At 43.1% G+C, this 27,041-nt stretch overlaps 1 protein-coding gene across 9 annotated transcripts in view; it reads left to right on the top strand.

Moving 5' to 3' along the window:
• Positions 1-27,041, top strand: part of STS (steroid sulfatase) — a 174,559-nt gene that overhangs the window by 118,364 nt on the left and 29,154 nt on the right. For all 9 annotated transcript variants that reach the window (XM_082609696.1, XM_082609698.1, XM_082609703.1 and 6 more), the window contains one exon: positions 21,406-21,543. In XM_082609696.1, the coding sequence (XP_082465822.1) occupies positions 21,406-21,543 (138 nt within the window). The remainder of the gene's footprint in view (positions 1-21,405; positions 21,544-27,041) is intronic.

Below are 27,041 nucleotides of genomic sequence, written 5' to 3' on the forward strand. Positions count from 1 at the left end.
AATATCATATATTAATGCATATATGTGGAATCTAGAAAAATGGTACAGATGAAGCTATTTGCAGGGCAAGAATAGAGACGCAGACATAGAGAACAAATGTACGGACGCCAAGGGGGGAAGGGTGGGGTGGGATGACTTGGGAGATTGGGATTGACATATATACACTACTGTGTATAAAATAGATAACTCATGAGAACCTACTGTAGAGCCCAGGGAAGTCTACTCAGTGCTCTGAGGTGACCTAAATGGGAAGGAAATCCAAAAAAGAGGCGACGTATGTAAACGTAGAGCTGATTCACTTTGCTGTACCGTAGAAACTAACACCACATTGTAAAACAACTATACTCCAATTTTAAAAAAAAGTGAAAATCATGTGCTTGCTTCTGAGGCATCCTGAAAATGGAAGGGCAGGTAGGCATTCAAAGGGAGGGCAAAACGGGAAGAATCCCCAAAAGAAAAATGAAAGAACAGCCAGAGGATGAGAATAAAGACTAGGAGAAGTAGGGTCATGGCACTCAGGGGTGAAGAGCATCTCACCCCTGGAAGGAGGGTTAGCACCAACCAGGACTTCTGAGACATCATGTAAGGAAGAGGTGAAAAGGCAGCAGTGCATTCAGCGACCGTGAGCTTGAGGATTGCATCAGACTGCACAGCGAGGGACATTTGAGGAGCTGGCAGTCCATGAGGTTGGATATTCCTTTTTTTTTTTAACTGAAGTATAGTTGAGTTACAATGTTGTGTTCGTTTCATGGATATTCCTTTTTAAGAAGCACAGAGGAACTCGAACACAGGGATGACTTATCCGACTGTGTCGAGCTCAGCTCTGTTTGGAGACTGTGATTTGAGTGTTGGCCTCCATGTGTGGGGACTGAGTGATTTTCCATCCAATGCAGGGGCAGAGAGAAGGGTCATGGAGTTGACGGATGATTGAGATTTTGCCGGGGCATACCACAAAACACGACGGGACGTGAGCGTTGGGTGGTCATCAGGAGAGCGACTGGGCTGGCAGAGTAGGGGAGGGGAAGGAAGAAGGAAGGGGACTGGTGGCTTGGGAGGTGACAGGTTGGAGGTCCAAATCGGATGGTAGGAAAGGTGTTGGCAGGCTAGGACAAGGTGAAAGTGTTTACATTTCAGGAGTAGAACAATTCCAGCTGTTCCCAGATCCATGGCATGTATTTAGTTTTTTTTTTTGCTTTTTGGCCACGCAGCATGGCATTGGGGATCTTAGTTCCCCGACCAGAGATGGATCCCATGCCCCCTGCAGTGGAAACGCGGAGTCTTGACCACTGGTCCCCAAGGGAGGTCCCTGCAGCATGTATTTAGGATGATGAGTGAAAGACAAGGATGCACTCGTCTCACGTCAAGAGATGAAGTAACTGGGAAACCAGGGTGTTCAGCGGGCACCTTTGGGGTGACGGGGATGCACCAGAGATGGAGACCTTGACGGTTTACGGCTGGGCGGGGGGCTGGAGGGCTAACGGTGGACTTTACAGAGAGAAATGCCGAGTCATTAGGGACCACGTGTTCAGGAGCTGAACTTCCAGTTTCATGAGTTAGACAGTCACAATCGAGGCTTGGAAATTATTGCAGGGGTGGGTCACCAGTGGAAGGTCCCAGTTTTTAAGAGGTTTCAGGGAGGAACAGGGGTGGTCCATGCGCTCTGAAAGCTCCCAGCCCTGTGCAGCGAAGCCCCGCCTGTCAACTCAGGGACATAGAGGCAGTACTAAGAGCTGGGTGCTCGTAACACGTGGATCGTTGTCACTTTGTAGCCACTGGGCCCGAGGTTGTGAGCAGTGCAGGGGGTGCACTTTGAGGTCGTAGGAGCCAGAACGTGGAGCGTTCCGTCATAAAACTCGTAAGCTTCTGAAGGAAAGCACTTGTATTGCCCCGTCTTCTGCAGCGGAGGTTGGAGGTGGTGGGAATTCTTAAATGTGTTTTTTGTTTAATTTGCATTTTTGTTTAAAAATATGCTGTGCATGAAGGGATGCTCTGTGTAGCTAATTATTAGAGAAATTCAAATAACCACGATGAGTCAGAATGGCCATCTGGCCATCGTCAAAAAGTCTATAAATGCTGGAGAGGGTGTGCAGAAAAGGGAACCCTCCTACACTGTTGGTGGGAATGTAAATTAGTGCAGCCACTGTGGAGAACAGTATGGAGGTTCCTTAGAAAACTAAAAATAGTTGCCATATGATCCAGCAATCCCACTCCTGGTTATATATCCAGAGAAAATCATAATTCAGAAAGACACATCTACCCCTATGTTCATTGCAGCACTATTTACAATAGCCAGGATGTGGAAACAACCTAAGTGTCCATCTAAAGAGGAATGGATAAAGAAGATGTGGTACATATATACAATGGGATTCTACTCAGCCATAAAAAAAGAATGAAATAATGCCATTTGCAGGAACATGGATGGACCTAGAGATTACCATACTAAGTGAAGTAAGTCATGCAGAGAAAGACAAGTATTATATGGTACCACTTCTATGTGGAATCTAAAAACTAAATGAATCTATGTACAAAAGATAAACAGACTCACAGACGTAGAAGACAAACTATGGTTATCAAAGGGGAAAGGGTTGGGGGAAGGATAAACTAGGACAAACTTAAAGGAAAAGATTGCTAGATTTAATGACAGAATCTGTTATTTCCTGATGTCAAAAGAAGAAGCTAGCCAGACCAAAATCAGTTAAAAAGCCTTTGCGACATCTGTGTCAAATGAAAAGAAAATCTATGTGATACAGAAAGAGCCCATACAAAGAAATTGATAAAAAGATAAGTATCAGAAAAAATGAGTTGTATCCATTTGTAGTATCACCTCACCACAAATTGCTAGCATTATGATTTCTAAAAAAAAAAAAAAACCAAAAAAACTTTGTTAATGAGTGAAAGAGGGCATCTTATTATATTTTTTATTTAAAAAAAATTTTTATTGAAGTACAGTTGAAGTAAAAAATTATGTTACAGGTGTACAGTATAGTGATTCACCATTTTAAATGTTATACTCCACTTATAGTTATTATAAAATATTGGCTGTATGCCCTGTGTTGTACATTCTTGTAGCTTATTTTATACCTAATAGTTTGTACCAAAAGAGGGCAACTTTTTGGAAAGTTATATACGCCATACCATATTGATTCCTAAAGAGGTCAGTTTTCTTTCTTTTTTTAATTAAACAACAAAAATACTGTTGTTGTTTATCAAGTGGGGTCAGTACATATTCACAAGCCCCATCCTCCAAAGATGATATGGTAAGGAGCTCCAGCAGCTGAATTTTTCACAAAGTCGCCTCTGCTAACCATACTTCTGAGTTTAGTTTACAAAGTGTATTTTAAATATTCAGCCAACACTTCTTCTGAATCCCAAGCCATCAATGACACAGTTATTAAAACTCAACTCAAGCAACAAATTGGATCTTATTTTCTCACTGGTGCTTTCCTTCATTGAAAATTCCCTTTGGGAATTTTGAGAAAAAATTTAAGTCGTCTGGGAGAGAGAGTGAGTGTGTGTGTGTATGTGTGTGTTTACAGTTGTCCTTTTGCATTTTCTCTTCAACTGCATCCTTAATAACACACCTTAAAAATGCATGAGTTTGTAAAATTTGCTTAATTCAATAACTTCTGTGAGATGCTAATTCTCCAAAGTGGGAATTGAATTTTTTAAAAAGGAAATGCACCAGTTTATTTCAGACTATCAAATCTTAGCTATATGCTTGGGACGGCAGTTTAGCTCTGAATCAGATAAACTGTGACCTCCAGTGCTATCACCGTAATCCCTGGTTACCGAGATAATCAGGAAACAGAGCCTGCAGACAGCATCCTCCCTGGGACCTTTGACAGGGCCTGGTATTACAAAAACCTCTGCCTAATGAACAGATTTTTCATTCAAGCAGGTCTAGACAGGAGAGAAATGAAATCCTTTCCATTACAGACCACTGTTCACCTGAATGCAAGATACATAATGAAGTTTTGAAACTTGAAGAAACATTGAACAGGAAATGATGACAGCCTGTACGTTGTAAAGGAGTGACTAATACAGACCCACCTACATATCATTGTCTTTCCACGATTGTCAAATCTATTTAATAAAAAGACAGGATAAAAAAAAAACTACTATGCTCAATTAACAAAGATAGACACTAAGTTTCAGGACATGTACCAAAAAATTAAGAAAATGTGCTGTTAGGCTGTTTGGGAGAGCTGACTGTGAACTTTCAAAATGCAGGGCTTCTGCAAATAGTATATGGGGTATTGTTACTGGAATATACGTTTATTTTTTTAATTTTATTGAAGTATAGTTGATTTACAATGCTGTGTTAATTTCTGCTGTACAGCAAAGTGACTCGGTTATGCATATATATATATCTTTTTTCATATTCTTTTCCATGATGGTTTATCATAGGACATTGAATATAGTTCCCTGTTCTGTGCTCTACAGTAGGACGTTGTTATCTATCCTATATATATATAATAGTTTGCACCTGCTAATCCCAACCTCCCAAGCCATCCCTCCCCCACCCCACTCCCCCTTGGCAACCACAAGTCTGTATGTCTGAGTCTGTTTCTGTTTCATAGATAAGTTCATTTGTGTCATATTTTAGATTCCACATATAAGTGATATCATATGGTATTTGTCTTTCTCTGTCTGACTTATTTCACTTAGTATGATCATCTCTAGGTCTAGCCATGTTGCTGCAAATGGCATGACTTCATTCTTTTTGATGGCTGAGTAATATGGAATATATGTTTATGGAGGTTCATACTCCTTGCGGCCTTGAAGGAAATGAATTTATGATACATGAAACTCAAATCACCTATGCCAAGATTTCCCATTGTTGACAATTTCTGAAGTGTATGTTTCAGGAGTTCTTTGTGAATGACAGGGCATGGGTTGGCGGACACAGTGGGTGTGAAAGATCGCTGACCAGCCCGGAATCATGCTTTCTTCTGTGCCGCTACTTTGGGGCAGTTTTCTATTCCTGCAGGGGCTGTCGTGTATCAGGACAAGGTCACCCTTTTGTTCTGGGCTCCACAGAATTCAAGAGCAGAGTTCTGAGGGCGCTGTCTACCTGCATCTCATATACCCTTTTGTAAGAGAAAAAGAGTTTTTAAATTGTTGTCAGTGTCATCTGTATTTTTTTTAAGTTGACTGTTTTCCTCATTTATTAAGGTCACTGACAGCAGATGCACCCATCGACTCTAATTTACAGAAAAATGTGCATGTTTATCAGTTACTTAACTTTTAAAACCAACACTCAGTGACATTCAGCTCCATGATCTCTTGGCACAATGTGACTTCGGCAACGCTTTCACATTCCCAGTTCATAGAAAATTGTTAGAGAAGGAGCAGTGTTGTCACAGTATTTTTTCATTCTGAAGTAAGACAGTAGCCAGAAGAGAGCAAAGATGACAAGATTACAGCATTTTAACTTTTAACTTTGATCATTTGAAGGTAGAATTGCCCATCAGATAACTCTGTTGACACCCCCGTTGCCTGCCTGCCAGATTTCATCGGTAATGGTCATCTTATAAATGCATTTATGCATCTGATTTTTAGCAAGTAAACAAGCCGTGCATTAGGAAGACGGAAACCTACAAGAAATAAGCGTCTCTGACAATCTTGGAAGCTTTGAGCACTGACTTTGAGAAAAGTCATTTTGCGTTGTCTCTACAACTTGGCGTTTGGGTTTTGCTTGGTGCTGCTTTGCAGTTAAGCCAAGGGGAATAAGAGAAAGGAAAGGGCATTGCTGTTTATTTTGAAATAGAACGAATGACCATAGATGCCAGTAGCGTAGATGCTTCCATTCTTTGACACCTCATCCCCATTCGGGGATGCTTCTGTACAAAACAGCTGTTCCACACAGGAGCGAAGCTGGCTCAGACATCATTGGCTGAGGAGGAAGCAGTCCGTTCAACTGGGGTGAAAGAAAGGGAACCTGTCCACTCTGAAAAACAGCGTGGTATCTTTTTAAAAAAATTCTAAACATATATCAACCATTAACCCAGCAGTTGCACTCCTGAGCCATTACCCCAGAGAAACGAAAATATATCTTTAGACAAAAATCTTTACATAAATGCTAATAGCATTTTTGCCTATAACAGCCCTGAACTGGAAACAACCTATAAACCAACAATGGTACATCCATACCAGCATGAGAAAAGGAATGAACTTGTGATACCCACAACCTGGATGAATCTCAAGGGGATTATGCTGAACTGGAAAAAAAAAAAAAAAAACAGTCTAAAAAGGTTAGCTACTGCGTGATTACATTTATGTAACATTCTTGAAATGACAAAACTATAAACGTGGACAGGATGCCAAGGATGAAGGAAAGGGTAGGGGCCGGAGGGAAGTGAATGTAGCTATGAAAGTGCAACCATAGATCCTTATGCTGATGGAAACCTTGTCCATTGACATTGACTGTATCAATGTCAGTATCCTAATTGTGATATTCTACTCGAGTTTTGTAAGATGTTACCATTGGGGGAAACGAAATACTTTACCATGGATCTCTTTGTATCATTTCTTACAATCGCCTGTGAATTTATAATTATCTCAAAAGAAAAAGTTCACTTAAAAATTAGATAAATTTTACAAATTGTTTTAAAAAGAAAGGGAACCTGTGACCAGGGCAGTATAAACAGACTTAGGACAAGCACAGGTTTTGTGAGTGCTGACGGCACCCAGGGTAGAATACACACCCACCTGTATGTGTGTGCACGTGAGCGTGATGCACAGAACTAGATATCGTGTGCTCCACGTGTCCTTCCCCTCGTCACCCCACACAAGCCAGGAAGTCCCTTAGCTCATTGTGGCTACGCAGGGGGCCTCCACTTGCTGTCATCCGTAGCTCTGTTGTGCATGGCCTTGTTTTGCATGTCATGCCGCGTGCTGGGATGCCCATCCTCAGAATGGCCATCTCCTGGGGTAGGGTCTTTTTTCTCCCGGGAGAAAGGTTTTAATGCCTCTGTTCACAGTCTCCCTAGAGTCCCATGTGGAGCATTTCCTAATCCGAAGGGCGACTCTTCATTTGCTGCTTGGCAGGTCTACGTGGTGCTGGAGGTGAGGTCACTGGTCAGGGTCTGATCTTCCCGTGCACACTGTCTAAAGGGTCACCCATCTGCTGTTGGCATCAGTTTCTCATTCTGCTCTTTTTTTTTTTTTTTGCGGTACGCGGGCCTCTCACTGTTGTGGCCTTCCGTTGTGGAGCACAGGCTCCGGACACGCAGGCTCAGCGGCCATGGCTTATGGGCCCAGCCGCTCCGTGGCATGTGGGATCCTCCTGGACCGGGGCACGAACCCGTGTCCCCTGCATCAGCAGGCGGACTCTCAACCACTGCGCCACCAGGGAAGCCCCTCTCATTCTGCTCTTAAAGCAGCCTAGGGAGAGGCTGGAGGGCTTGCCCTTGTTTAAGGAGGGAGAAGAATGATCTCCAGGTCGACGGCTGCTTAACCACTGGAGATCAACTCTGCAAACCCTATTAAGTCTCCGATGCTGTCTACACTGCAGAATCAGACATCTGCACACTTGGGCTGCCTCCTGAAGTCTGATACTTGAACCCCGTGCCCACTGACCATGAACCCCTCCAACATGTTTATTGGGCTTCTTTACGTGGATCTTTTTAAAGAGGCGAGAAATGGAATCCTAACCTAGAGGCAATGTAAGAAAGTGTGGTTAAGACAAAGGCACATTATGGCCACAGGGGACATAGAAAGTAGAGCCATTGAATCAGCCCCCTTCACCGCGCTTGTATAGGTGGCGGTGTTGACGTTCTTTTCTGCTCTCTTCCTCCGTGACCCCTGCCCCATCCATTTGTCCACCAAGGTGACACCAGCCCTCACGTGCTGTAGTGAGTCCTGGGCTGCTCTCAACTGCATCCATTTTTTGCATTATTTATTTATCTTTTATTCAAGTATAGTTGATTTACAATGTTGTGTTAATTTCTGCTGTACTGCAAAGTGATTCTTATATATATATATATATATATATATATATATATATATATCTTTTTCGTATTCTTTTCCATTATAGTTTATCACAGGATACTGAATAGAGTTCCCTGTGCTCTACAGTAGGACCTTGTTGTTTATCCATTCTATATATACTAGTTTGCATCTGCTAACCCCAAACTCCCAATATACCCCTCCCCCACCCCCACCCCCTTTGGCAACCACAAGTCTGTTCTCTATGTGAGTCTGTTTCTGTTTTGTGGATATGTTCATTAGTGTCATTTTTGTAGATTCCACATATAAGTGATATACATTTGCCTTTCTCTTTCTGACTTACTTCACTTGGTATGACAATCTCTAGGTCCATGCATGTTGCTGCACATGGCATCACTTCATTCTTTTTTATGGCTAATATTCCATTGAATATACGTGCCACATCTCCTTTATCCATTCTTCTGTCAATGGACACTTAGGTTGCTTCCACGTCTTGGCTATTGTAAATAGTGCTGCAATGAACACTGGGGTGCATGTATTTTTTTGAATTATAGTTTTGTCTGGATATATGCCCAGGAGTGGGATTTCAGGATCATATGGCAACTCTGTTTTTAAGGAACCTCCATACTGTTCTCCATAGTGGCTGGATCAATTTACATTCCCGCCAACAGTGCAAGAGGGTTCCTTTCTCTCCGCACCCTCTCCAGCATTTGTTATTTGTAGACTTTTTGATGATGGGCATCCTGGCCAGTGTGAGGTGATACCTCATTGTAGTTTTGATTGCATTTCTCTAGTAATTAACAATGTTGAGCATCTCTTCATCTGCCTGTTCATCGTCTGTATCAACTGCATTAATTTTCAATGCTTTGCTCTTACAGATGAATCTTTATCTTCCAAAGTGCAATTTTTTTCTCCATTATTATTCTTGATTTTATATGTGTGCATCAGGTACGCATATCTGGAGAGCTTAACGTAAATCAGGGTATCAGAAAATCCAATGATAGGGCAGCAAGAATAAAGGAGATATATATAATACATGTTTTCTATATATGGAAAGGGAAGTTTCTATATAAGGGAAGTTCTCTTCCCTTCCTGTGTGAGTTTCCAGTAAATCTGTATTCGTGACAAAATAGTAAATGTTCTTCAGGAAGAAGTTTTTGCAGTCTCAGCTTAGAGATGCAAGCATGAAGAGGAGGGCAGTTAGGATGGGGAGAGGGCGCTGGAACAGGACCAATGCAGGTCTGGTGATCCAGGCTTTTGGCTGTAAGATGTAGTTGGAACTTCATTGTGTAGAATATTGATTTTCATTCTCTAAATTAATTTATCTTATAAATCACTAACCTCTGGGTTTCATAAACTCTATAACCACGTTACCATTTTTGCAGACCCCGAAGCTTAATTTCATGTTCTCGGGCCTGGGATGTATATTATTTTACCTTGAATTTACCTCTCAAATCAAAGCGAGTAGTTTTTAGCCCTCTTTCATAAATCATTTCCCTAAAGAAGATAGTACCCTAAATTATTGAGGAATGAAGTTGCGCAATCCATTCAAGCAGGATTAATAAAATTTCTGGCTACAAAACAACAACAGTAAACATTTATTGACTCACAATAGCTAAACTCTAAAAGCCTTTGGTACATCCTAGTCACTTATTTAACATCTGCCACGGGTTGTTTAGTTGACTCCCCACAGCTGTGCTATGCGAGATTTTCATCACCGTTGCAGGTGAGAAAGTGAGGTCTGAGAAAGGTAAGGGACTTGTGTACGATTTGCGCAGCCACCACTAGGCTACACTGCTTCTCAGGAGCCTGGAAGGATTTCTGGTTTGTTGGATTAATTGAGACAATAGATTTGTCTCTTCTCCAGCTGCAGCTCAATATCAAAAAACAAACGACCCCACTAAAAAATGGGCGGAAGGCCTTAATAGACATTTCACCAAAGAAGACATACAGATGGCCAAGAGGCACATGAAAAATGCTCAACATCACCAATTATTAGAGAAATGCACATCAAAACTACAATGAGGTATCACCTCACACCAGTCAGAATGGCCATCATCAAAAAAATCTACAGGGACTTCCCTGGTGGCGCAGTGGTTAAGAATCCGCCTGCCAATGCAGGGGACACGGGTTTGAGCCCCGGTCCGGGAAGATCCCACATGCCGCGGAGCAACGAAGCCCGTGCGCCACAACTACTGAGCCTGCGCTCTAGAGCCCGCGAGCCACAACTGCTGAAGACTGCGTGCCACAACTACTGAAGCCCACGTGCCCAGAACCCGTGCTCCACAAGTAGAGAAGCCACCACAATGAGAAGCCTGCACACAGCAACGAAGAGTAGCCCCCGCTCGCTGCCACTAGAGAAAGCCCGCGCGCAGCAACAAAGTCCCAACGCAGCCCAAAATAAATAAGTAAATAAATAATAATTTTTAAAAAAAAGAAAAAAAAGACAAGCCTGTTTGGACCAATGGCCTCCAATGGTTTTCATGCAGCTTCTGTATCCTAGGAGTCCCTCCGTTCCTGTGTTCTTGAGTTTGCCTTGTACACTCTAGACACGTCTGCCTTCGAAATTAAACAGCGGGTGCAGGGAACAGGAGTATGTAGGTGTGGGTATCACAGGGGTGTTTTGGATAATACTTCCTCCACCTTCAACCTCTTGCAATTAGCACATTTAATTTGTTGGTTAGATATTTCTAGGCAGAGCAAGAAAAGGTAAATTAGGATTGGGGAGATGCGGTTAAAGCAACGTTCAAATAATAGTCCACTGAGGACCCGTATATATATATTTGAAAGGTGAGGTCAAAATGTGGGGTCAGAAGTAGTTTGAATACCTGTTGCTTTTGAGTCATGACCCAGGGAGGGCTCGTCAGAATGTCAAATGCATCAATCCCCCTGCATAGATGGATTTACTTGAATTAACCAATCAGATGAAATGACGTCATGTATTTACAGTAGTCAGCATGGTGTCTGGCATGCAAGAAGTGCTCAATAAATGCTAGCTGCTATTTTTATTATTACTGTTCCTGTTACTCTCACTCTCCCTTCCACAGATGGTTAAAGCGTCTTTGCTTAAAATGTGTATGAGGCCCTTACACTGAATAGAAAAATCATAGATGAGAAAAAAGTCTACGATGGAGAAGGACACATCTATTTGGACCATCTTGTGGGTTTTTAGATCATTAGTAGTATTTCACCTTCTATTTGGAATGTTCCCTTTGGACTTCACACTTCCGAAGGAGCCCTCTGTCCATAGCTTCGGTATTTAGGATCTTGCGGGCAAGCCTAAGCTGCTTCTAAGAGCTTGAGCTCTCCCCATAAAGTCAACGCATCACCCCAGAGCTAGACGGACATTTCAGGGGAGCTGCAGACTGGCGGACTGGAGGTCCCTTGGACTCAGAACCAAACATAAGAGAGGAGCTTGGTAGGGCGTTAGTCAGTGTGTCCGGGTTTGAATCTGTGATTGATGCACAAGGTTTCTGCAGAGGAAAGCATAATTTTCCACTTTGTATCTTCAGCTTTATAGATGATCAAATCCAATGCAAAAAAAAAAAAAAAAAAATCTAGTCCTAAAACTGCAAATGGGTGTGGATGGTGTAGGAGAGCGTCATAAAATAAGGGCGCTCTGAAGGGCTTGGCTTCCTGGATCATTTACTGTCCGTCATCTCTGGACATTCTGTGCTCACAGCCCAGCTCAGGCGGGAAGTGTGAGGTGATCCCTCTCATTGCTGGAGAAGTTCTGGCCGATCTCTTTTTTTTTTTTTTTTTTTCTAAGTCCCTAATTGTTTATATAGTTTTTTTTTAACATCTTTATTGGAGTATAATTGCTTTACAATGGTGTGTTAGTTTCTGCTTTATAACAAAGCGAATCAGTTATACATATACATATGTCCCCATATCTCTTCCCTCTTACGTCTCCCTCCCACCCTCCCTATCCCACCCCTCCAGGCGGTCACAAAGCACCGAGCTGATCTCCCTGTGCTCTGCGGCTGCTTCCCACTAGCTATCTACCTTACGTTTGGTAGTGTATATATGAGGCATGGACATATATACACTACCAAATGTAAGGTAGATAGCTAGTGGCCGATCTCTTTCTAGAGCTTTTCACTGGCTTCCATCACAGAAATGGCCCCATGGGCGTGCAGGCAGCGTCGTTCTCCATCACAAAGCCCGGGTAACCTCCCACAGCAAGTTCAACCGGTGGCCATCCCAGAGAGCAAACAAGCTGCAAGCTTTCTTTTCTTCAAGACAGTGAAGTCCAGCAAATAGAGCGGCACAGCTGCATCAAGAGTGGGGAGACCTGTGTTCACTCCTAGCACTGTCCTGTCACACGATTTCCTGCTGGTCTGATTATCCACTGCCCAGGTCAGCTGGCCCATTGTGATGCTTATGAGCCCGGGGAAGCACTGACCACGGAGCCTTCCTCTGACTCACAGGCACACCGACTTTGGTTTTCCCCCAGACGCAAGTGTGCAGTACCACTGCACGGACACGGTGACACTTGTGTATGTGCAGGAAAGCACCGGTGTGCTTGGTGAGAATGAGGACTAGTTAGGGTTATTCAAATTCTCTCCAGCAAATGCAACACCCTGGGGAAAAAACACATACAACTTAGTGTTAATTGGAGAAGATAAGCTGAGCAGAGCCATGAAAGCATCCCAGATGGTTGAGAGCAGGTGCCAGAGCAGGAGGATCCATCACACATTACAGCTGTGATGTGATGAGGTCAGAGATGGGCTTTATGCAGGAAATCACAACATTATCCTAACAACCAGGTACAACACCAAACAAGGATGCATTTCCTGGAAACAGTATGAACTCACACAGGAACTAACCCAAGAAGGAAGTGAAGCCAAATCAAGGAAGGGTCATCCATACATAGGCAACATTTCCGTCTTACAGTTTCCTGTTTCTTAGTTACCCTAATAATCCTAATTCTCTATTTACTGTGTTTAGTTACCGTGTATAAAAGTTATGTGTTCAGTGGTCTGCAACTCAAATCTCATTCCTGGGGTAATTCTTGAAATCTGTAAAAGGCCAACCATCTCCTTTTATTATATGTCAGCAGGTATTAAACATGTTGTCACAGGGAAACTCTCTTCTAAAAGTATGCGCCTCAGATAGGCATCATTTAGGAGCTTTTAAGAAACTCATGTTCTCAGACCTCACGTCAAATTTACTGAATCAGAATCTTCATTTAAGTGGGGCAGGGGAGATAAATTAGGAGTTTGGGATTAACATATACACACTACTATATATAAAATAAACAAGGACCTACTGTAGAGACAAGGGAACTCTACTCAATATCTTGTAATAACCTAGAATGGAAAATAATCTTAAAATATATATATATATATATAACTCAATCACTTGCTGTACACTTGAAACTAACACAATGTTGTAAATTAAGTATACTTTAAAAAAATAAAGCACTAAACAAATGTTGATCAAATCATTTAAAAAAAAAGAATCTTTATTTTAACATGGTTCCCAAGGTGACAAATAAGCTTGTCAAAATTTGAAGGACACTGATATATAATAAGAACATGCTACGGAACCTATATTCTACATACAAGGTCTTGTTTATTATTTTGGTCACCCAGAAGAATGAAAAAAATGCATAAAGTAGCCTAATCAATTCCTTACTATCACATTTGCTTACTTTTCTATCACTACTTGGAACATGATTAGGGATAGCTTCTAAACGTGTTTCTAATGAAGTTCTTCTGTATGCACTTAGGAGATGGGAAAGTGAGTGACATGGTAAGAGTATGATCCCAAAATCAATGGACGTGGGTGAATCTGATTGAATAGGAAACACACAGGATGTGGCGATGGGTGTGTTGATGTCTATTTCACCGTGGCTGCCAGGGAAGGATTTAGCCTTTTATCGAGGGCCTTCGGACAGGCAGGTTTCAGGACTCCTGCATCACAGGCTTGTAAGCAGGTGTGCCTGCGTGCAGCAGAAAGGGCTCCTGACATGGTCGGAGCTTCTTCTTTCCTGCATGTTGGTTTTTTTTTTTTTTAATATTTATTTATTTATTTGTTTGTTTGTTTGCACTGGGTCTTAGTTGCAGCAGGCAGGCTCCTTAGTTCTGCCTCACCGACTCCTTAGTTGTGGCAGGTGGGTTCCTTAGTTGTGGCGCGCGGGCTCCTTATTTATGGCATGTGAACTCTTGCAGCATGCATGTTGCAGCATGCATGTGGGATCTAGTTCCCTGACCAGAGATTGAACCCGGGCCCCCTGCATTGGGAGCGCAGAGTCTTAACCACTGCGCCACCAGGGGAGTCCCTCTTGCTCGGTTTTTAGTGGAGGTGGAGGCCACCCTGGTCTCATCACTCAGGATGTGGAAATGCAGTGCGTGTAGCAGCCTCTTGCTCCCAATCCCTAGGTCCTAAAACCACCCTGCAAGAGTTTCATTTTCAATGCTTCCTCGGACCTCCTATCTGGGCGGCGTCTGAGTGAGTCTCAGACTATATTTTGTACAACCTTTGCATTAGATCCAAGTATAGTAGGGCAAAACACCTCGTCTTCTGTTTATTTATTACAATATTTCACTTGCTACTGTCTGAAAATACCCTCGAATCAAATAACGAATGCAAAGCTTCTGAACAAACACCACCAGCTCTCCCCCACGTATCCCCTAAAAGCCAGCACGTCATTTTTGTATCTTATGCATTGCAAATAAGGAATCCAATCTTTTTTGGTCCTATATTATTTTTCACTTTGATGTGTAAGCTTTTGAACTTGATTTCATACTATAGGTAACCCATGTGCTTTCAAATGTCCCATCTGTGGGATCCCTTGAGCTCCGTGTGATGGAGAGCATCAGGACTGGTGGTTTGGAAATCTTGACCATTTATTTTGGGAAGACGTACAAGATCGAGTGTACCTACATTCCATGGACAGTGCTTCCAGCCAGAGACAATAAATCTCTGTGCTTGTTGACAGATACGTCCCGATGTTTGGCATGTTGGTTACGCTTCTAATCCCACATAAGCTAAACAAAGAATTGCCTTTCCAGGGCCAATCAATGATGGCAGAATTTCTCTATCCCACTCAGTAACTGATTCAGGAGAGCCTCAGAACATAGGGTAAAGCTCGCTTTCTGGAGCAACGTCTAGCATTTCCCATGCCCAGGGAGAGTCACAGCCACCACCAACTGCTGCCATTAGAAACTCTCACTTATCTTTAAATCCTAGCCTCCATGGGAATATTTGACTTCCACCCTTCACCTGTTGATCACAGGAAGGATTTAGCGAAAGTCGTTTTAAGGGAACTTTTCAGGGTTTCCTGCCTTCCCTGGAATTACATTGAATAGGTGGACATTCTTCCTTAATTATTCATGGTGGGTGGCTGCTTCAGGAGATATTTTCTTTCCTTAATGAGCTCGATGTTTCCAAAAGGGTGAATAGGGACATCAAAGCATTTTCCTTCCATGTTTTTTGCCTGAGTCGACCTACCTTGTAGAAGAAAAAAGACAGATCTGCTGAAATAGCAAGACTTCCATTAGGCAAGCCGATTTTTAAAAATTTTTATTGAAGTATAGTTGATTTACAATGTGCATGTGTATATATATATATATGTGCATATATATATATGTATATATATATATATATATATGCACATATATATATACACGTTTTCAGATTCTTTTCCATTACAGGTTATTCCGAGATATTGGATATAGTTCCCTGTGCTATACAGTAGGTCCTTGTTCTTTATCTATTTTATATATAGTAGTGTGTATCTTTTAATGTCAAATTCCTAATTTATCCCTTCCCCCCTTCCCCTTTTGTAACCATTAGTTAGTTTTCTGTCTGTGAGTCTGTTTCTGTTTTGTAAATAAGTTCATTTGTATTATTTTTTTTAGATTCCACATGTAAGCAATAGCGTATGATATTTGTCTTTCTCTTTCTGACTTCACATAGCATGATCATCTCTAAGTCCATCCATGTTGCTGCAAATGACATTATTTCATTCTTTTTCATGGCTGAGTAATATTCCATTGTGTGTGTGTATAGATATAGATATATAGATATAGATATCACATCTTCTTTATCCATCCACCTGTTGATGGACATTTGGTTGTTTCCATGTCTTGCCTGTTGTAAATAGTGCTGCTCTGAATCTTGGGGTGCATGTATCTTTTCGAATTAGAGTTTTCTCCAGCTATATGCCCAGTATGGGATTGCTGGAACATATGGTAGCTCTATTTTTAGTTTTTGAAGGAACCTCCGTACTGTTCTCCATAGATTCTGCACCAATTTGCATTCCCACCAACAGTGTAGGAGGGTTCCCTTTTCTCCACACCCTCTCCAGCATTTGTTATTTGTAGACTTTTTGATGATGGCTGTTCTGATGAGTATGAGATGATACCTCATTGTAGCTTGGATTTTAGGCAAACTGATTGCTTAACTCAGATTTTTAACTCCATTGTAAGAGCTGAGCTGCACTGAACACTCCTAGTCCTGGGCTAAGAGTTTGAGATGCAATTCTCTTTCATCCCTTATGGCAACCTTCTACTATTACATGTTATCACCTCTGACTTAGAGGCAAAGAACCCCAGTGAGCAAACCAGGGACCCAGGACTCAAACCGGGTTGGCTTCTGTCAGGACCCAGAAGCCAGAGCCTGAGCAGTTAATTCTACATTATAGCACTTCCCTTTCACGTCAGAGCTAGGATTCTGCCCAAGCGCCAGAAACCCTTGTCTCTTATGTGGCACGCCACAGCCCTGACTCCAAAGAGTGGCTTGGTACCTGCTCGTGGCGTGAATTAATGAAATGAACAAACTCTCCAGGACCCAGGCTTCACACCTGAAAGAGGAAGGACCCTGATTTTCACAGCACCAGGTTTTCTCCTTTAGAATGACAAGTTCTCATCTTTTCCAGTGTGTGAGCTCTTGTTGTCTCTGGTTAAATAAAAAAGTGCTCTCGAAATGGCTTGTTTCCTGTATTTGTTTCATTCCAGGAAGAATGTGAGAAAGCTTTGGAAATAAAGCATTTCATTTATAAGCTATCCTGCAGCCCACCATCGGTAATTCAAAACTATCATCCTACATAAATTGGTATCATTATACCTGGAGAACCTTCTGAAAGATAATATTTGTGGACCTCTGACTTCCAATGTATGGGTCTGAAAGCAAGACTAATCCAGCAGTATTTGTTCCCACAGGAGATTTCTGGGCACAATTTTTAGAAGAGAAATATGTTAGACCTTTATAGGATCAATCTCATGAAAAATTTAATGGTTAATGGGCTCCAGGCTTTCTGAATGAGATTCTGGCATAAGACCCAAATAGTTATGAGGGACAAGGGTGCCTCTTGCAGGAGAAAAAGAACTAAAAGGAAATCAGAAATCTGATGGTTTTCTGTGTGTAAATGCATGGTGGCCTCAGCTAGATTCTCTCGTATTAATCCCAGCCCAGTGGTGTGCAGCGATTTTGATGAAAGGGATAAAGTTATCACTCTAGGCAATGAATCAGAAAAATTGATGGGGACAAAGAAAATATCATGTATCATGTAGCAAGTATCATGGTCATTTGAAATCTTGGAATTTGGAGGAAATATCTAGGGAGGGGTGTGAAAATGGGGAAGGATGCAAGGTATATTTTAGTAGAAGGAGTCTGGATCGTAAATGCAGCTGCAGGTTCGTCTGGATATGAAAATAGCCTAGAGGGGAATCTGTACGTAGGAGATGTAGCTAGCTTGAGCAAAGGCAAGGGTCACCAGGAGGCTTTGGGGACAAACGCCATCCATGACCCTCTGCGTGCCCTGGTCTTTAACCTGTGTTTACTAGGCTTTTACGAACACGTGTTGAATGCATGGACGAGGACGTCTCAGAGCCAGCAGTGCATTTGAAAGGCATCTTTTTAAAATTACTGGACTATTTTTTAATATGTATTTATTTTAATAATGCTTCTTTTTTAATTTTTTTAAAACTAAAAAAAAATGTTTTTTTTTAAATTTTTGGCTGTGCCATGTGGCTTGCAGTATCTTAGTTCCCCGACCAGGGACCGAACCCGGACCCTCAGCAGTGAAAGTGCAGTCTCCTAACCACTGGACCGCCAGGGAATTCCCAGTGGACTTTTCTTTTTTTTTTTTTTTTTTAGCAGTTTTAGGTTTATAGAAAAACAGAGTAGAAAGTACAGAGAGTTTTCCTATATTCATTTCTTCTGCACACAGTTTGCCATGTTCTCTCTTGTATTAGCGGGGTACATGTGTTGCTTTTGCTGAGCCAATATTGATACATTATTATCCATTAAAATACATGGTTTACATTAGAGTTCACCATTGGAATTGCGCCTACTGTGGGTTGGGTCAAATGCGTAATGATTACAGCATCATACATAATACTTTCCCTGCCCTAAAAATCCTCTGTGCTCCGCCTGTTCTTACCTCCCTCCCTCCAACCTCTGACAAGCACTGATCTTTTTACTGTCTGCCTAGTTTTGCCTTTTCCAGCATGTCATAGAGTTGAATCGTGCAGTATGTAGCCTCTTCCGATGGGCTTCTTTCACTGAGCCATATGCATTTAAGGTTCTTCCATGTCTCTTCATGGCTTGATAGCTCATTTCTTTGTATCACTGAATAGTCTCGCACTGTCTGGATGGACCACAGTTAGTTCATTCATTCACCTGCTGAAGGACACCTTGCTTGCTTCCAAGGTTTTGGCAGTTGTAAATAAACGTGCTCTAGATATTTACATTGTGTCCATAGAAGTTATCACGGAAGCCACATTTTAAAAAAAGGCATTTCTTCACAGCATTTTCTTCAGGCTAAGATACTTCTGTGTAATATATGAAAGGTGAATTTCATTTGAAATGGAGGTGCGTGGTTGTATGCCCTTTTTCAAAATATCAATTAACACCCAAGGAAGTAAAACCCTGAATCCTGTGCTCTCTGCCTAATCTGTGTTATTTTATTTAGAAATTAACTATATGCACCAAAAGGGGCATTTTTCTTTCAAAGTGTTAAGTGCGGGGGGCTTCCCTGGTGGCACAGTGGTTGAGAGTCGGCCTGCTGATGCTGGGGACATGGGTTTGTGCCCCGGTCTGGGAAGATCCCACATGCCGCGGAGCGGCTGGGCCCGTGAGCCATGGCTGCTGAGCCTGCGTGTCCGGAGCCTGTGCTCCACAACGGGAGAGGCCACAGCAGTGAGAGGCCCGCGCACCGCAAAAAAAAAAAAAAAGTGTTAAGTGGGGGTTACATCGCCTTGTTGCTTCTTCCTCTGTGAACTCATTAAGCTAATTATCATTTTCAAAGTGATAAGCCTTAAATTAGTGTCAGAGTCGAACTCCCCCAAGCCCGAGTGCACACGTGGTCTGCTTAGCTGAACCAAATCGCAGCGCGATAAATGTCTGGCTGACGATGATTTATCATGGGTGACAAATCACTAAAATGGCCCCGTGCGTATTATTTTTGGTCCTGAGGATGACATTTATGTATATGGTGTGGCTTCTAGGTATGTTTAGTATATGAGTTAAAACACTGAGAAAGATTGAATGTACTCTAGCCTGTGGCACTGCAATCAAGTAGCAAGAATATGTCTGGTAACAGGCGACTGGGGTCTTGCTTTCACATCAGAAATCATCTCTGCCACCTCCGTGGAGGGTTGTCTCTGCGGCCTCCTACCCCTTTTCTGGCCCAAGTTGGTGAAGGTGCAACCCTGGAGTGCAGGGCCTGTCTCCACAGGGGGCGTGACCTGCCTGATGGATAGGATTACCCAAATTCAGTTATTATTTCTGCTGCAAAGGATGCCTGGTGTCCTTTTAGAATTCCAGTTGTGTGTTTATCCTACAGTGAAGAGATGGTCCCCTGTCGAGACGAGTGATGCTATGGCCACACCAAGAGGATGTGGAAAAGGTTGTAACTCACATATCATGAGGCTTTCTGGGGAAAGCAGGACAGCGCCTAGGCTGGTCTGAAGATGGCTTGAGGGAGATGGGAAAGGAGACAGATTCAGCTTTCATGGTGGGTAGGAGCTGGGGCTTGGATGTGGGTTCCCACATGGAGGTAGGAGCTGGCATAGTTTGAACCTTCCACGGGCACTGGGGGAGGGAGCCCCCAGGCTTTCTTATTAGCTTGTTGAGCACACGTGGAAGAGACAGAGGTGAGACTTAAAAGCTCTTAGCTGTCAAACATCAAAACACCGAGTCAGACCCTGTAATACCTCGAATAATAACTGCATGCATGGACCAAATTAACTTGGCAGCATGTGAACGTAGCAATCTCCTTGCAAATTGTAAATTATATACATCTCGTCTGACCATCATTTTCTTCTGATCTGAGAGCAGGTGGTAGCTTCCTAATCAGAGAGTCCGTGTTTCAGCACATTCTTCAACCTTCAGTTGGCTTCTGTTTTGTTTTGTTCTGTTTATTCTTATGGAAAATTGGAGGCATCCATAGAAGCAGAGAGAAAAGTGCAGTGAACTGCCGTATGCCCTGGATCCACATTTGACAATGAAGGAAGTCACGCCTGATTTTATTCATCCATGCTCCGTGCTCACTTCCCTTCTTCCTGGATTCATTTGAAGAAGACAGCAGCCATCATTATCATGTCATCCATGGGTGTTTCAGGATGTAGCTCGAACTCTTTTTCCTTCATGTCTTTTTTTTTTTTTTTTTTTTTTACTCTTCTGTGATTTTCATTGAGTTCATCCACTGAACTCTGCAGGGTTTGAGAGTTTGGGTTTTACATGACTTTGAACAGGTCCTGTGTCTTTTTGGAGCACTGTTGCCCTCACCTGTGCAATGGAGCCAATGCTCTTTACTCGTAGGGTTCAGTATGATGTAATCAAGAGAACATGGAATTAAGTCCTTTGCAGGCAGAGTGTTCAACAAATGGTACCTGTTACTCTCATTGTGGACCATGGTATCATTATTACTTTGAAGGGTTGCTCTGTGGGGGTTAGTATACACTGTGAAGTATGGGGAAAGAAGGTGAGGAGAAGAAAAAGGAACGTGTGAGGAATATTCATTTTCATGATGGACAGTTTTAGACCTGGGTGTCTGTGGTAACTATGAAAAAGGTCATTCATCATAAAATAGTTTTAGAGATGTTTGTTTGTATAAGAGGAACAGTGATGATTTAGTTTTTTCCAGTCAATAAGGAAAACCAATAGACTTCTTTATAGCCTCAGGCCAGCTGGTGATTGCAGCAATTTGGCTTCTCTCTTCCGGCACCTTCCTCCAAGGGGCTCATGATCTGTGAGCCTGATTCTTCTAGAATCCTTTATCAGGTCTCCCTACAGGGTCACCCCATGATGCCTAGATGTTCAAAGGATGCTTGTAGATGATACTTAATTCAGTGACTGCATCTCAGCCCAGGAGAGCTCAGTGTATAAGACCATCTCCTTCTCACCATCAGAAATTAACAGACAGGTCGATGAGGGCGAATCACCTCCCTTTCTTTTGTAAAGGTTGCACTGTTTTAACACTGAGCGTTTTCTCCCCTTCAGGGCAGATCTTGGATGTTCTAGATGAGTTGAAACTGGCTAATAACACCCTGGTCTACTTCTCCTCGGACCAAGGAGCACACGTAGAGGAGGTGACCGTCAAAGGGGAGGGTCACGGAGGCAGTAACGGAATCTATAAAGGTGAGAAATCTATCCAGGTGGGAAATGCCACGGTGTCAGCTCTGGGCTCTGCCTGCCCCCCGCAGCTGACCCCCTCATCACCTTGTCCTGGACCTTGGAGCTGTGGTGCTATTCTTCTGCCACTGGAAACATACAGGGCTTTATTGGGTCACAGGCATTGAAAACTCAGGTGGCCAAAGTGACCATTTCCGGTATGGTCCCCCCCAGAACTTAAAGGCATGCAGTCTGTGTCCAGACATTAAAATGAGGGTGTTTTCCCCCTAAATGTAAATTCAGCCCCATATGTATAGTTGGTTCCAACAAGACCCCTTACAGCCTCCCCCCATGACCTCTACAACTACAATTGCTTTAAGCCTGGAAGTTTGTGTTAATTTGTTACAGCAACAACAAAAAATGATTAACTTGTATTTGGACGTCAGAAGTCTGAAATGGGTCTCACTGGTCTAAAATCAAGATGGTAACAGGACTGCATCTTTCTGGAGGCTCCAGGGGAGAATCCATTTCCTTGCCTTCTCCAGCGTCTGGAGGTGCTCACTCTCCTTGGCTCATGGACCCTTTCTTCCACCTTTAAAGCCACCAATGCAGTGTCTTCAAACCTTCCTCTCTCTCTCTCTCTCTCTCTCTCTCTTTCTCTGACCTCTGCTTCCATAATTCCATCTCTTTCACTTACTCTGACTTTCTTGCCTACAATTTTAAGGACCCTTGTGATTATGTCAGGCTCACCCACATAATCCAGAGTAATTTTTCTTATTTCTAGACCCTTAATCACATCTGCAGAGTCCCTTTTGTCACGGAAGGTAACCTAGTCACAGTGTCCGGGGATGAGGATGTTGACATCTTTGGGAGGTCATTATTCTGCCTATCTCCATATGCTACAGCATTGTGGGCTGATGCTTCCTTCCTGACACACCATTAGCTAAGCCACCACCAATATGGATCAGGCTACCTGTCATTGGGGATATTAGATAAGACCCATCTGCTGACCCCAAGTTGCTTATACAACGTACACTCTGTGAATATGAGACATAGATACCTGATTATAATAACTTGTGGCCCATTTCACAAAGACTTAGGTGAGATACCTCAAAGGGCATATCCGTGCTAAGGGTTAGGACACCACCCGAATCTGCAATGGATGTGGGTTGGATGTAACATATGGGAGGATGATTAGAAGTGACCATGCAAAGAGGCAAAGCAAGGTGTCCCAGAGAGTAGGGGCTGCTGAATAAAGCAAGATGCGTGACACGTAGGAAAGCGCATTGAATTTTGCTCCCTAAAGCCATGAGGTGCTTTATTGCCCTTTCATTATTCTCTCACATGGATGTTTCACAGATTCCCAGGGACTCAGGAAATCAGAGTTTACCTACAAAGATATGAAATGCTAATCTTTGGAGTGCTTTCATCCATTAGTTTACAAAACCCTGATTGAGCTGTGTATCTGGCACTGGGTTAGAGGCAACAATACGGTCCCTGCCCTAAAGGAGCCCATGGTCAACGGGTTGGGTAGGTGGGTGGCTGGTTCGTTGGGTGGATGGTTGGATGGTTGGTTGGTTGGGTAAATGGCTGGTTGGTTGGGTGGGTGGTTGGTTGGGTGGTTGGTTGGGTAAATGGCTGGTTGTTTGGGTAGGTGGTCGGTTGGGTGGGTGGTCGGTTGGGAGGGTAGGTGGGTGGATGGTTGTTTGGGTGGGTGGATGGTTGGGTGGGTGGTTGGTTGGATAGTTGGTTGGGTAAATGGCTGGTTGGTTGGTTGGGTGGTTGGTTGAGTGAGTGGATGGTTGGGTGGTTGGTTGGGTGGGTGGTCGGTTGGGTGGGTAGGTGGGTGGATGGTTGTTTGGGTGGGTGGATGGTTGGGTGGTTGATTGGGTGGGTGGTCGGTTGGGTGGGTAGGTGGGTGGATGGTTGTTTGGGTGGGTGGATGGTTGGGTGGGTGGGTGGTTGGGTCGGTGGCTGGTTGGTTGGGTGGTTGGTTGTTTGGGTGGGTGGTTGGGTTGGGGGTGGTGGGAGGAAGCCTAAGGAGGCCCATGCGATTTAACAAGGGTGTCAACATTCTTGGCACAAGATGCCAGTGGTGCATACAGCAAGGAGAGCCTCACTGGGCCAACAGGGCCCAAGAAATGTTCCCAAAGGAGACCAGGCTGGGAAGGAGGTAGCCAGGGTGTGCTTGAGCTCTTGTCCTTCTACCTCGAGCTCTCTCCACTCTCCCAACCACATACCCTCCTCAGTAGAGCTGGGGTGAGGAGAGAAGCACATGGCTTACTCTGCAAACTGGCAGGAATGGGGTGACACCGGATCACACCAGTCCCGATGCAAACACAGCGAAAAGGCAGTCTATCACCCATCCCAAAGGCAGCACGTAGCCTGTGAAACATTATACTTCTATTTACATCCTCGACATGCACATCTGAATCCTTTCAAATTCTGAGCACGGGGCGGGGGCCGGGACCTTTGTCTACATCTTTGGTTACCTGGAACCCAGGAGGGAAGGATTCCTGTTCAGTGGTGTCTGGACAACCTCACTGGATGTTCATACCACTTCCTTTGCTTGTCATCGTTCCCTCCCCAGTGCAGGACACACGACTGATACTCAGCACGGGTGAAATGACTGAACAGGTGTCTTTCCTCGGAACAGGATTAACCCACTCTTTCAGCCAGCCCTCCTCTATTCAGTCTTATTTTCGAGGAGCGAGAAGTGAAAGTATGTATTCCTGTATAGTAAGATGAGGTGCTTTCGTCGTATTTCCTTGAGGTTATGGGCTGTGTGCAGAGAGTTGTTTTTATGTTGTTTTATACATGATAGTGTCTCTTGAGATGGAGTCACAGACTGCATTTCGTGCACTGGCTCCCCCGTCCGTTCATTTCCCCCGGTGAAGGTCTGTTAGGTTCCAGAGTTGCTTAGTGGCTGCTGCCGAGACGTGTACATAAATCACAGTAATAGAAGCGGTTAGCAAGGAATACGTTATTTAAGAAAGTCACTTATATGGTGCGATGGAGCCTTGATTCGGGGACAGATGACCAGGTGACCACCAGCTGACGAATCTGAGGGAGGCTGATGATCAAAAGAAGGAGATGTATGGGCATTTGCGTCATTGGCTGACTCTTCAGAGACCTAAGTGGATGGTGAGGATGAGTCAGAAAGAGAGTGTCAAAGGTCTGAATGATGCCTTGGAACTGGGGTTCTCATACAATCTGAAAAGCATGCTCATAGCTGTTCCCTGTTTTTTGTTTGTTTGTTTTTTAAAGAAACATATTGGATGTGTTAGAAATGCTTTGTTTGAATGCTAAAACTACCATCGGTGTCTGACACTGTATTAATGTCTCAGCCACTACTCTATTGCGAAGCATTATCCCTTTGTCGAGTTTAGTTGAAATCAAGTTCACAGTGAAACGTTGTTAATGGTATGACGCTCAAAAAAAAAGATGTGGCTTCCTTTAGCTATGGGGAATGACCAAAGACTTCTCAGCATCAAGACGCCTTGTTTTCTAAAGCTGTGAAGTTGCACGCACTCCTATGATTTGTGCAAACGCAGAGAAATCACACCATTTGAGCTCACTGATCAAAAGAGCATCGTTTCAGAACAATCCTGATTTGCAGTCTTCGTCAGAACTGCCCCAAAAGATCTGTACTTCCTCCCATTGCCTTCTCTTCTCTAGTCACATCCCATCCTGCCTCACTCTAATAAGGGCACTCCTACTGTCACTTAGGGCCCCCCAGGATAATCCAGGATAACCTCCCCATCACACCATCAGTAATGTAATCCTATCTACAAAGTCCCTTTTTCAGAAAACAAGGTATAATTCAAAGGTTCCAAGGAATCCAACATGGACATCTTTAGGGGTCATTATTCATCCTCCCGCTCAAAAAAAAAAAAAAAAAAAGAAATCTATACTATTTGAGCTCAGTGATGCCTCTGTATTCCTCAGTCTCTTTCACTAATGAAATCTGTGGACCACCTTGGTAGAATGGCTGTGATTAAATCGCTACACAGAGTTCAACAGCTAATCCCTTTTAATCAGAGGAACATTAGATTCTGCTGTAGTCTGCACTTCAAAAAATTAATTTTGTGGGGTTGAGGGGATAGTGACAATACTAGTTATTTCTCTCTCTTTTTTTTTAATTGAAATATAGTTGATTTACAATGTTGTGTTAGTTTCAGGTGTACAGCAAAGTGATTCAGTTATACACACACATGTATCTATTTTTTTCAGATTCTTTTCCCTTACAGGTTATTTACACAAAATATTGAGTGCTATACAGTAGGACCTTGTTGATTATCTATTTTTTTTAACTTTTAAAAAAAATTTATTTATTTTACTTATTTATTTTTGGCTGTGTTGGGTCTTCGTTGCTGCGCGCAGGCTTTCTCTAGTTGCGGTGAGCAGGGGCTACTCTTCATTACGGTGCATGGGCTTCTCATTGCGGTGGCTTCTCTTGTTGAGGAGCATGGGCTCCAGCAGTTGTGGCTCGTGGGCTCAGTAGTTGTGGCTCACGGGCTCTAGAGTGCAGGCTCAGTAGTTGTGGTGCACAGGCCCAGTTGCTCCGCGGCATGTGGGATCTTCCCAGATCAGGGCTCGGACCCATGTCCCCTGCATTGGCAGACAGATTCTTAACTACTGCGCCACCAGGGAAGCCCTGTTTATCTATTTTATATAAAGTAGTGTGTATCTGTTAATCCTAAACTCCTAATTTATCCCTCCCCCACTTTCCCCTTTGGTAACCATAAGTTTCTTTTCTATATCTGTGGGTCTGTTTCTGTTTCACAGATAAGTTCATTTGTGTCATGTTTTAAATTCCGTATATGAGTGCTATCATATGGTATTTGTCTTTCTCTGTCTGGCTTCACTTAGTATGATAATCTTTAGGTCCACGCATGTTGCTGCACATGGCATTATTTTATTCTTTTTATGGCTGAGTACTATTTCATTATACGTATATATCACATTTTCTTTTATCATTCACCTGTCGATGGACATTAGGTTGTTTTCCATGTCTTGGCTATTGTGGATAGTGCTGCTATGAACATTGGGGTGCACGTATCTTTTTGAATTACAGTTTTGTCTGGATATATGCCCAGGAGTGGGATTGCTGGATCATATGGTAGCTCTATTTTTAGTGTTTTAAAGAACCTCCAGACTGTTCTCCATAGTGGCTGCACCAATGTACATTCTGACCAACAGTGTAGGAGGGTTCCCTTTTCTCCACACCCTCCCTAGCATGTAATATTTGTAAATTTATTTTCACCTTTTCCCTAAAATATCCTCCCTTAGCTGGGACCAGAATAACTTCCCTAAGATTTTCTTAGAGTTTAGAGTTTCCTTCCTCTTCCTCACAGCTGAAAATTCCCCGAAGTCTCGGATGAGAACATCAGACTCCTAGCTCTGGCTTCCTTTTCATTCCTCTCCCAAGTCAAGGTCACCCAGCAGGAGGCTCCCCCCTCAACCCCCGCCTCCCTTTTACTCTGCCTAAAGGCAAGTAATAAATGTCAATGGAGCGGATAAAT

This window comes from Mesoplodon mirus (assembly GCF_964341445.2).
Source record: "Mesoplodon mirus genome assembly, chromosome: X".
Taxonomy (NCBI): Eukaryota; Metazoa; Chordata; class Mammalia; order Artiodactyla; family Ziphiidae; genus Mesoplodon; species Mesoplodon mirus.